At 32.2% G+C, this 12,086-nt stretch overlaps 1 protein-coding gene across 1 annotated transcript in view; it reads right to left on the bottom strand.

The window, feature by feature from the left end:
• Positions 1 to 244: 244 nt before the first annotated feature.
• LOC102803380 (uncharacterized) overlaps positions 245 to 12,086 on the bottom strand; it is a 51,515-nt gene continuing 39,673 nt past the window's right edge. Inside the window, exons 3-6 of the mRNA XM_006818630.3 lie at positions 8,827 to 8,858; positions 7,791 to 8,478; positions 5,671 to 5,775; positions 245 to 5,029 (exon numbers count right to left, since the gene is read on the bottom strand). Coding sequence (XP_006818693.1) covers positions 4,940 to 5,029; positions 5,671 to 5,775; positions 7,791 to 8,478; positions 8,827 to 8,858 — 915 coding nt within the window. The 3' untranslated portion in view covers positions 245 to 4,939. The remainder of the gene's footprint in view (positions 5,030 to 5,670; positions 5,776 to 7,790; positions 8,479 to 8,826; positions 8,859 to 12,086) is intronic.

The raw sequence follows: 12,086 nt of genomic DNA, 5'->3' as shown, positions 1-12,086 counted from the left end.
GTACCTATATGTGTAATAACAAAATTAGAGATATTATCATGAAATGAACAAATCTGAAAGAGGTCTACGCAAGGTACATATACACCAAATATCAAAGCATTCAGACTTGTAGTTTTCAAGAAGTCGAAAAAAGTAAAAAAATTGTCACGAACGACCGAAAATCACTCATATGATAAGCTCCACTCGACAAAGTCGACAGCGGAGCTCAAAAGGGAGTTTACGAATAATGACATAATTCAGTGTATTGATCTATTTATAAGCTTTATTAATGTACAGCAAAGTGTCAAATCTACAAATTACATGATTTTACTTAACTATTAGAAGTACAAAATACTATATTACTTGAATGTTGATTATTATCGTTAGATGCTAATTAATCCCTACCTGCAATACACAATTTGTTATCAAAGCACTTTTTATTGAAACCATGATTGACCAATTGGGGTGCACAAAACTAAAGAATAATTTTGTATTCAATGTATGCAAACCAACTTTTTATTGGAGACATGTTGACATGTATCCAATGTTTGACCAATCATGGTGCATGATACTACTAAAACATAATTTTGTATTCAATGCTAGTAAAACAACTTTTCATTGATTCATATGTACCTAATTTGAGACCAATCACAGTGCATAATATTGTAGTCAATGCATGCACCCTTCTATACTATATTCAACCAATCAAGTTACATGACACTTCCTGATGTGAGAACTCATTTTGAATAATTAAAAACTAAGTAGAACATTAACCAATCAAATGTTGTGGTCTATACATTCAGTTCCAAGTAGCCAATCAACTGCCTTGATCAGTACATGCAAACTAATGCTATTGGTTATTTTTACCATGCATCTTGGTATTCTGATTGGTTTCAAATAAACCCAACATATTCACATTTAAAATTACAGATGTTCCTAGGATAAATAGAATACCACATTTTCTCTATTAGTACATATATATTTTTAAAACATAATTAAAATTTGTTAAATATTCTGCATAAATGCAGATATATCAAAAGTAGAAATACTCAAGCCAACAAACGCCATAATACTAACAGAGAAAATATGGTACAAGTTTTTAAACTGGAATTTTTATACAACCATCAATACCATAAATAGATTTTCATTTACCAAATATGGCTAATAATATGCATGCATAAATTATCACCAAACTTTGCATAGGGTTCATAGCACCAAGAGCCAAATGATTTCTAAGACTTTTCCCAACCTTTTCCCAAACTTTCTTGCATCTTTCCCAAGACATTTTTACCCTTAATTCAGGCCAACATAATCACCAAAGCTCATCAAATTTGTAAGTATATGGTAGTTCCCTGGGGAAATTTAAAGACTTTTCAAAGATTTTTTTCATTTTTCCCGTAATTTAAAGTCAACTCAAAAATTTTCCAGACCTCAAAAAATCCAAAGACTTTCAAAGGATTTTCCCAATGCTATGGACCCTGTTGCAGAGTATGCCGACTATAGTTGGTTTCTTGACCAGGCCAGTCATCAAATTGTAGGTTTTGTATCATATTTTAAAGTAGTTTGGAGTAAATATGATAGACGATCCAAATATTGAAATGGCAATTAGATGAAACGTTTAAAGTCAGTTTGGTTTGACATTTGCTGATTAACAAAAACTTGCATTTTTTCATTCTAAAATCATTCAATGGTTTTGACTATTACCTGAAATTTTTGATTGTTTGAATTTGCAATATGACTTTCAGTACATCACAACGTTAGTGATTTATTCAGCTTCCTACTCAAAGTCATGTTTGAATTTGCTTCCATTGCCAATTACTTTGGGTAACAATAATTTTGAACAAATCTAGGTGTATCATTAATCATCACATGCAATTCATACATATTCAAACCATTAAATATTTCACATATAGTTAAATGAATCTCTTGGAATACAACATTGAGGTGATACCACCAATATAATATAAATTATTGCCATTTTTGTTTATTTTATTTTGCAAGAATCAAATCATAATTAATTATGGTCATAATTTCATTCATAACTATTGTGATGAAATCAATATTATGTTTCTGTACCATTTGGTTACTATTTGAGGCACAAAACAGAAATTTAATGACTTTTTCCGACAAAGAAGTTGACAAATAGTTCAAATTTTTCTGCATAGTTCATAGATCAGTTAAGCAGCATACTCCTGACGCTGATCTATTAAATCACTGAGTACATGTACATCAATTAGTTTATGCATTAATACTACTCCCTCTTACTATCATTTTGTCCTGTCATAGGTCTACTGTTTCTATAATTTCAGTTTGGGACCGAATATAATTTGTTGATCTGGTTTTATTAATTACAATCAGGACTATTCTATGAAAGATGCCAAATGTAAACAAAAGGAGGTGAAAGTGTTGAAAATTGTACAAAACCAAGACACATTGCACAAAGCCATAATATAAATAACTACAGACCTATCAATAACTATAGTTTATGAGAAGAAATCAAGAAAACACTAGATTTGTACATTATGGAGAACAAATATTAACATTCCATTTGACTCGATGAATAAAACAGAAATTGCAGAGTCATTAAATATCATTTGTTCACTTTAAAATGCATTCCTGTCCATGCTTCATCAACATTTGAAATATTTTAGAACCATTTATTGCTAGTATTAGCATACTAACAAAGGTGAACTGTTGAGAATGAGTCTTTATCAGTTGGCAGCAACAATGCTAGTGAAACACTTAATACAATTAAAAATTAGAAGCAAACCAAAAATGAAAAAAAAAATTAGTTGAATGAATAATTTCAAATACAATTTCTGTGTAGTATACCTTGTTGTTTCAGTTGTTTCTGCTTGACTTTCCACCAAAACCATGAGCATAGATATCTTTGAATAAGCAATATTGAAAACTCACAAAAAGGTAAATTGAATAGGTTCAGTCACAAAATAACTACTAAATGATTGTACAGGGTATTTCTATATGACATGTCTGTGTGAGAATGAGGCCTAGAAAAAGAAACAGTATTGGCATGGAAAAACTTTTTTAAGGCCAAACATATATTTGAAATGCTTGATACTGAATCTTACCTGGGGTATACAAATATATTGGGTGTTGAAAGGTTATCCCCATCCCATTAACATCATATGATAGTTTATGCATATTCCCCTGTGTGAAATATCAAATTCAGTTACCCAGACCACCTAACTTCCTGATCATAATCACTGCTACTTTCAGGCACCTTAACTGATTATACATAATCACTGTTCTTTTTTTTTCAAACTCAATAACTACCTGAACAGTGTCATCTGCATTTAACAAATCATAATCAGTACTGTCAGAACTGATCTTAAGTTAATGAATCAGTAACTGAAAATGCTGCAATAACTACCTGAACAGTGTCATCTGCATTTAACAAATCATAATCAGTACTGTCAGAACTGATCTTAAGTTAATGAATCAGTAACTGAAAATGCTGCAAAAGCGTGATTAAGGTTTGAGAGAAAATCAAGATCAGAAATACACACCATAGAGGGCGCTCTACTCTACAAAAAACTAAATTTAATTTCTGCAGCAACCTACTAAATACATTTTTAAACTAATAAAATGTAACAAACTAAAAAAAAATTATATAAATGTAAAATTGGTATTGCCATGGCAGCTGTTGCCATGTAAATACTGTTTCAAGTGTCAAAAAAGTAATACCAAAAAGCCAATATGTACTAGAATTTGGCAGCTGAAATAAGTGATTTGTCAAAGACTTTTATGAATTCTATAAATAAATAAAGTTGCAAACCTATGAAGAGAAAACTGTACTCTTACTAATTTCTCCTGCAAATATAATTTTGAAATTAAGACTGATCAATACAGATTTATGACAATTCTTGGAAGTTTCTGACACTTTATGCGTGCGTATTGCTATACAAAGTTATATACGGGGAGTAAATTGGGGTCAAAGATCAAATTTTGTAGATTAATTTGATATTACATTACCCTGACTGCCGAATGTCAGAACTATATTTTTAAAAATAAAAAAAAAATTCATGATTATATTAAGGCAGTTTTAAAAATGAATACAAGGGTAATAAAACGTGTTCTCACATAAATAGTCCTGCACATCCACTTCCAGTCCACTCACGTAAAACTGTATTGATCAACCTTAAAACTATTATAGGGAATATATGAAATAAATTATCACTTATAGTGGAAAACAAAATTGGTTTCCAAAACTGTCTCCATGGTGATAGTTTAAATATGTAAACGTGTGAAAGACTCTGAGTGAGAGGAAATAAAATGGATAAAGTGTTTTTTTTTTCGCACAAAAAATGGATTATACACATGTAAAATCAAAAAGCTGCAAGTCATTTCAGCAAATTTTGCTCAAAACAAGAATTGCTAAAATGAGAACAATCTTTCTGTGAAAATGGACACTTTAATTAGCGAAAATAACATGTTTTACAGTAAATTTTGTAAGCGCCCTCTAGAGACCATATACATGTACTGGATTTTTTTCTGGAATCACACAAAGTTTATTGTTTATTGTGTCATTTAAAGTCTACAGCATAAATAAAGTCAAACATTTACATCTTGGAAAGCATATCCAACAAAGGTGAGCGGTATCCTCAAATTCATCTAGATTCCAAAAATGAATGGCTGGTGGGATGTTGAAGGTGGTTGTGTAAAAGGAAATTGTCATTTTATCTAAAGTTAAACTAATGGTTTTGTATATTCTACTTCAAATATAATCATGCACCATATAAAACCCATTCTTGCATGTCGAGTGAAATGTCCAGGTGAGTCTCACTTGAAATTCTTTGCAACATTCAGAATACTTCATAACTGTATGTTTTTGTGACCATTATTAACAGTTTTCACCAGTCAGAACTCTTCATTTATTTAAACCACAATACTCAGAAGGATATTGCATGGTGACGGGTTGCTAGGTAACAGAATCCATGGTTCAACTGAGTGATAACTTAGTAACAGCACTCACGAGGGCATCATTCTCTTCCTGTAATCTATCTATTTCATTTTCTGCATCCACTAAGTACTGAAATTAAACAAAAGAAATTATTCACATTCCAAGCCCATAGGTTTCCCAGCATGCATTGTAATAAGTCAATAATAAAATGGAATGTTTTTAATCAATTGGCATTTGATGATGAGTTTGTAACATTGTATCCATTTCTCAGTACCATGAGTAGACCAAGTGTGAGTTTGGAAGATTTTTACAGCCTATGTGTATCTTCATTCATTTTTACAAACTTGAAACATTTCCAGCAAAACATGATATATTTGAAAGTCATGTGCGATCTAAACTGAATTGATCACACATTGTATTTGGGATAAAGAGAATTCAAGTTGTGAAATTATTCCATAAATTGCTTATTTTTGAGCAAGACAAATTTTAATGAGTCAGGAAACCCAACAAATTTTGTGGAATGTTTCATTCGGGATCTTCAGTCACCATCATAAAATTAAATCCTGCAGCATAAATGAAATATTTCTATCAATTCAAGTTGACTAAACTGATACCCAGAGATCCCAAATGTAATTTTTCCAAATACAGGAACCGCTTGATTAGAACATCTGGTTCACTCCCTGATTAACCCTTTGAGAACTCAATTGACAATTAATAACTGTTGTTATTTCAGCTATATTCATTGTTAGTAAATGGTAAAAAGTTAGTACTTTTTTTAGTCGTTCCATTTCTTCATGCATTCTGTTGACGGCCTGTTCAGATTCTGCTAGGCGTCTCGTTAGTCGTCGTGTTTCTCGACGTTCTCTGTCATACAGCTGCATGCAAAGCAAATAATATGATATTATCTTATCTATATTATAGATACAACACTATAAATAATGTATGAGAAACCATATAGTTTTGGGCTCACAATTAGTAGATATTTTAATACAGTTTTATCAGAAATAATTTTAAAGTTTTTAACTGCATTGATTGGATGGTACTTGGATGTAGATGTAGTTTACCCTTTGAGTGCCAGATATTTTTTTTGACCACATTTCATTGAAAATAATTGTACATTTTGTAAAACAGTCACTGAATTTCATCACCAGTTTTGGAATACAGACAGATTCAGATATTGTTTTTAGTTTTTGATCAAAAGGTTTGTCAGTTTTCATTAAGAGAGGGCATGGTGTCAAAAGTTGTCAATGTCACTGAAAGGGTTAATGTAAACGTAGATAAAGGTTAGGATACCATGTCTGCCAGATAATGATACCATGCTGATGTTGCTATTCTTTGGAATCTTAACAGAGTGCCACCAAGTGGCAAATATTGGAAATGTACAATGTATGTGTGTAAATCCTCGGGGCGTAGCTACGTCACAAGACGTTCCACGTTGCTAAGACGCGCACCACTGTACATGCATTTCTATGGGCTTTGTGCGTGCTGCTGTGGAATGCCGGTCGAGCCGGTGAAAATTCGAGAAAACAAAACAAACTCAACTTTGAAGTAATCCTGAACAACCAAATTTATATATGTTACACACGTAGGGCTAATATTGTTACACTGTTCAGGGGAGTCTCAACAACCATTCCAAAGTATGGTTTTCTGCGAGTTTTTGGCCTTTGTTTTCACAGCGAGGGTTGCCAGGCTGTGAAAATGCCCGGATGTCCGCCCCAAGGATATGGTGAAATAAATTACCAGGTTGTCAGTATGCCCTCTAACAGGACTGATTTTGTAAGAGTATTAGCCACAAGGGAATTCAAAAAATCAAATCAAAAAAGTTGAGTAATGGTAACTGCTGGAGCAAAGTACCGGTACATTGTATTCAACACGAAAAAATATAGATTGTACGTGGCTCTAGGAATCTTTTGAGGCATAAATTGTTTTCTTTTGGTTTTATACTTATTTTGCTTATAAAATATGAATTTCCTACCAAATGTTATGTTCTATCACAAGATAATTTGAAAGATCATTATAACAAGTATAATTTTTTTTGCGCCAGAAAATGAGCATAAGTAGTGGGCGTCATGAAAAATATTTGTGTGAGCTAGCAATGCTTCATTTTGAAGAGATTTGGTCAATTTTACAGGAAATCTGTGAATGTTGTGGCAAATTGGTTAGCGTAAATAAATCAGCATAGTGACATGTTTAGATCCCTGTATGCAGCTGATACTTGACAGTCAACAGGTGGAGAATAGCATCCTATGGAGGAAGACATAAACCTGTCTAATCTCATAAAAAACACAGCATCTTTCCCATCAACAAGATTTAACCACCCCTGGATGCATATCTGGATATATATATATATCTAAAGACTAAAGACAGAAACTAAATACTAGGCTTCACTCAAGGGATTATTTTTTTTACTTAAAATTAGTAACAACATTCTTTTCTATAAATTAGGCCACTTGATTGCAAAACTATGGTTTACAAGGGAAATTTCTCAACTGGTAGAATCTATAGAAAAACCATTTCTACTAAATATTCATGATATACATAATATGATTAAGGGTGATGTGGGAATTTGACTTATTTTTGATTCATGTATTTGTCTTCTAACTAATTATTTGTTTTTTTCCATGCATGGTTGGAGTCAATAACTTATAGTAAACTTGAGAGAAAGTCAACTGATGAAGGTGAATCCATGCAGAGTAGTGCTACCTCCCACTGCATAGCAATAATGCTTTCCATATCATTACTAATACTATGTCTAGAATGTTAAATTTCAGACATCAACAACAGTTGTTGCACATATGTAATAATTATACATGGGTGAAGACAGGATAACTGATTATAAATAAAGACTTTTAGTTCTGTTTTCTTGTTTCATTTGATTAATAAAACACACCTTTTTGTAGTTTTCTGTGGGACTATCTGGCGGCAGATACATTGTATGTAAATCGTTTGGATCCGTTGATATCAGCGATTGACACTGTCTTGTTCTCCATGCCCTTCGTGTCCGAGGTGATTGAACATCAGTTTGGGCATCATGTGTTCGACTTAATGACTGTGGTACATCAGCTAAAGTTAAAGCAGTCAGGCTATTCTTTGCTTCTGGCCCAGCTGATATATCTCCAGCCTCCGTGATATTAGAAGTTTCTTCGGTTTCAATTGTTTCCTCTTTATCTTTCTCCATCTGAATTGCATTTAACTTTTCTTTACTATCTACCATGTTTGTTTGTTCGTTATTATTGTCCTCCAGTGACTGTTCAAACCCAAGAGACTTGTCAGATTCTTTTTCAAGATGTTTAACTGGACTGTCATCCTCTTTTTCAAGATGTTCAACTGGACTGTCATCCTCTTTTGCAAGATGTTCCAATTGCTTGTCAGAATCATTTTCACGTTTTCCGAGAGGCTTGTCAGAATCTTTTTCAAGTTTATCTGTCTCCTGTGTTGTTGTTACTATGGAAACATCTGGTGATATTACTATGGACACATCTGATGTTCCCATAGAAACATCAGATGATGTTACCATGGAAATGTCAGGTGATGTTATTATGGGAACATCTAAGTTAGTAGTGGGAACATCATGCGAACTACAAACAAAACACAAGGGTTTTTAGTATATGTTGAAAGTTTTGAAAGTCAACCATATTGAATTATGTTAGTCTGGAGCTGCTGACCATTTATTTATTTCGATTGTTCAAATATACAGTATAGCTCAAGAGATTCAGATTACAATAACTCATAATGGTTGCAAAAACTGAATATTATTATTAATATTACATGCAGATGACATAAATCATAAACCATGGATATTTTTTAAAGTTATTGCAGCGAGCATTCCAATCTTGTGTAAACATTGTATTTTGGGACCCATACACGCAAGACAACAAATAAGGTATTTGTTTTGTTTTCAAGAAACAATGAAGATGTGAACTTACCGACAACTAGATTTGTGCGATGATATACTACCCTGGAAACAAAACAAAATAATATAGATGGATAAGCAAAATTTTCAGTGGACATGTTTTGTTTAATTATTTTCAATAAGGAGTCCATAGATCTGTTTTGGCAGTGCATTATGGAGGGAATCTGAAAGCAAAGAAACTTGTTGTTTCTAAGGTAACAAACCACATCAGATATGAATTACTTTTTATTTACCATAGTTCAATTTTTAATTGAATGCTTAATTTGGTTAAATACACATGTTTTTATTCAAATATCTTTAATATTGTTACCATTTTAAAGCACAGGGCTGTCACCTGTGGTTTCACAGGAATTGAGTCCCAAGCGACGATAAAAACATGCGCTAAAAAATGCAAAAAAAAGATGCTTGTTTGTAAACAACAACACACTATGGCTATCTAACGCACGTGCAGGTGACAACTCCCCTACTTTATGCATCACCTGATGAAAACCAAACAGGTAGCTGATATGAATCCAGCTGATATGCTAACAAATAATTAAAAATCTTTATATATTTTTTTTTTCCTGAAAAGCGATGCTTCTAAAAAAAGTCTTTGATCTGAACATTTTATACCAAAGTTGTTGAAGGTTACATTTACGTATATTGTCCATTCCTTGAACCTTGACATACTGAGTTGTACCACCTGTTTACATCGCCATGGCAACAATGACAAGCACAGATGAACAAACCTTCTCAATGACGTCATAACACATACAGAATTACACCACATAGGGCTTACAAAAACACAACTGTCACGCTATTCTATAAATTCACTTCATTATCAGGATTAATTGGCAGACTTATTATTTATTTGTTGTACTAGATTTACCGCTAGTAGTGGACAGATTAGAGAATGGAGTACATCATTGTGTATGTACCCTGGATAGGCTAATTGTTTGTACTCAACCGTAACAAACCAAATAAAGTTCCTGACTATGAGTTCAAAAGTTGACACCGTTCATTTCAATGTTGTCATATCTATAAGTTATTTGTCTCCAAAAAAATTGAACCATTTAGGAATCTTAATCAAACTTATCAATATTTTGGTATAAAATGTTCATACTATTCAGGAAAAAATCTCAAAATTGTTTGTGCACACATTTTATTTAGTTTTGCAGTTATTGTCACTTGGTTGCATCTAGTAAAAATTGGAATGTCATAAATGTAATTGATTCACCTGTTCTTAACCTCATGGTTGACATTTGACCCATCCACTGTTTGTATGTATTAAACTATAGTATTGTTTTATTTTATTGTGTGACCATAATTAGTTTCTTCAAGAAAATAAATTGTTATTTTTCTTCTGGTCCTGCAAGGAACACCGCCCTCTATCTGCTACATGGCTGTGTGAGCTTACACATTGTAAAATCAAATTAATGGTGAAATATCATTAACAGATTTTGTAATTCATCATCTACTACTTAATTACAGTCTCCTTTATTTCATTTTGATATTAAATAATTTATTTTCTAACCTCACTGTTTAACAAACCAGATGTAAATTTTTTTTACTTAAATCAGCACAAATTAAGAAAACGGGTCCCAATTAGTAAAAGAGAAGGTTCCCATGAGTTACACATTGCGAGTACAAATCATGCTTGCTTAGAGAGAAAAATCAATATAATCCTGCAGCTTTAGAACTAATGACAGTTTCAGACCCTCTGGGTAACTAACACATGACAAATACCAATTAATATGCGTATATTCCCAGCTAATATTAATACATCGCCATGGAAATAGTAAGTGTTCATCATTTATTGGGTTTGAAAAAAATCAATCAAATAGGGACATTTCCCATAGAGGGCAGTATAACAAATTTCAAATAACCTTTGTTTGGGCAAATATTGATTTTCTCTCTTCAGGAACATAAATGTTATTTTACTACTTTTGCAAGATTGTTTGTTATTATAAATACTATACTTTCTGACATGTTGCTATATAAAGTATTGGCACGTTGAACATCTGTTATAACACTCAAGTAAATCGTTTAACATGAACAGCAAATCTAGTTGAACACAATTTATATTACAGGATGTACTTTGAATTGTATTTCCACTTAAATGTGGAGGTTGTTTTATGACTCTCTTAAATGTTCATTGAGTCAGATGAGTAGAGCTGCATGTGAAGTCATTGGAGTCAGGCCAAAGACATACTTATAATAGACCAGACTTGACATATATATGAACACATATCAAGACAATGTAAGTGGGGTGAAAAGGGTTCAGTTTTTTTATCCATTTCTATTCACTGAGACAACTGTCAAGACAAGCATCACAACTGAAGGATAACAAAAATCCACAATGATACGGTCTTTTAGGAAATATACAAGGTCAGGAATATAAATTAACATTTTTTAAATTCAAATTCAGTTAATAACTTTTCCCAGAATGCAACAACAACAACAACAACAACATACAAGTGCCTGGAAATTGATCTGCCTTTCATTGTTGTTTTGTGATCATCTATATAATTCATTTCTATCAACAAATCAGCAAAAATTGTTGTCCAAACCCTTCTCCACCCTGACAGAAATTCATTTGTTTTATCTCAAACACTTTCTTATTATAATAAATTTCATTTAACTGTAGCAGACATAATTCAACAAGTTCAATGTCTGCCATGGAAAAACAATTTGAAAGGAAGAATTTCAAAAAATATTAAAACTTATGATATTATGTCTCTAGAAAGAATGGCTATCAATTTTTGTTGTGGTAGGAAATGGAATGGATGGAGTTTATAGTACATGTGCCTGTTTAAGACAAATTCCAAAATGATTTTGCCCCACTTTGCAATAATTATTTAGTAAAAGTTATTTGTCAAATAGACCTCACAACTACAAATAGAAGTATTTTATGATAATTGAATATTTTATGACAGTATAAAAATTATAATTATCAGAACATCAAGATATTGGCAATAGTTTGTAAAGTTGAATCAGGAGGAACACTTGTATTTATCTGATAATTATTTGTATATTTATCTAATAGTTATTATTCACATAGAGACCCAAGTTTTGTGGTACTCGAACAATTTAAATCATACAACCTGGACATACTTCCAGCTCGTATGTAGGTCATTTTATGAAATTACTGAAAATGGTAAATATGTCAAGGTTGTGTGTTATTAAGTAAAAGATCAATTTTTAGTTTTATAAAATGCCGGTTGAATGATTAGAGTGCCCTCAAAAAAGTGCATCAAGAAGAAATAACCCCAAGAATTGGTTACAAAATGCCAG

Source organism: Saccoglossus kowalevskii, chromosome 12 (assembly GCF_978046115.1).
Source record: "Saccoglossus kowalevskii chromosome 12, keSacKowa6.1, whole genome shotgun sequence".
Lineage (NCBI taxonomy): Eukaryota > Metazoa > Hemichordata > Enteropneusta > Harrimaniidae > Saccoglossus > Saccoglossus kowalevskii.
Note: the sequence above shows the minus strand (reverse complement) of the source record. Positions and strands in the feature narration are given on the sequence as shown.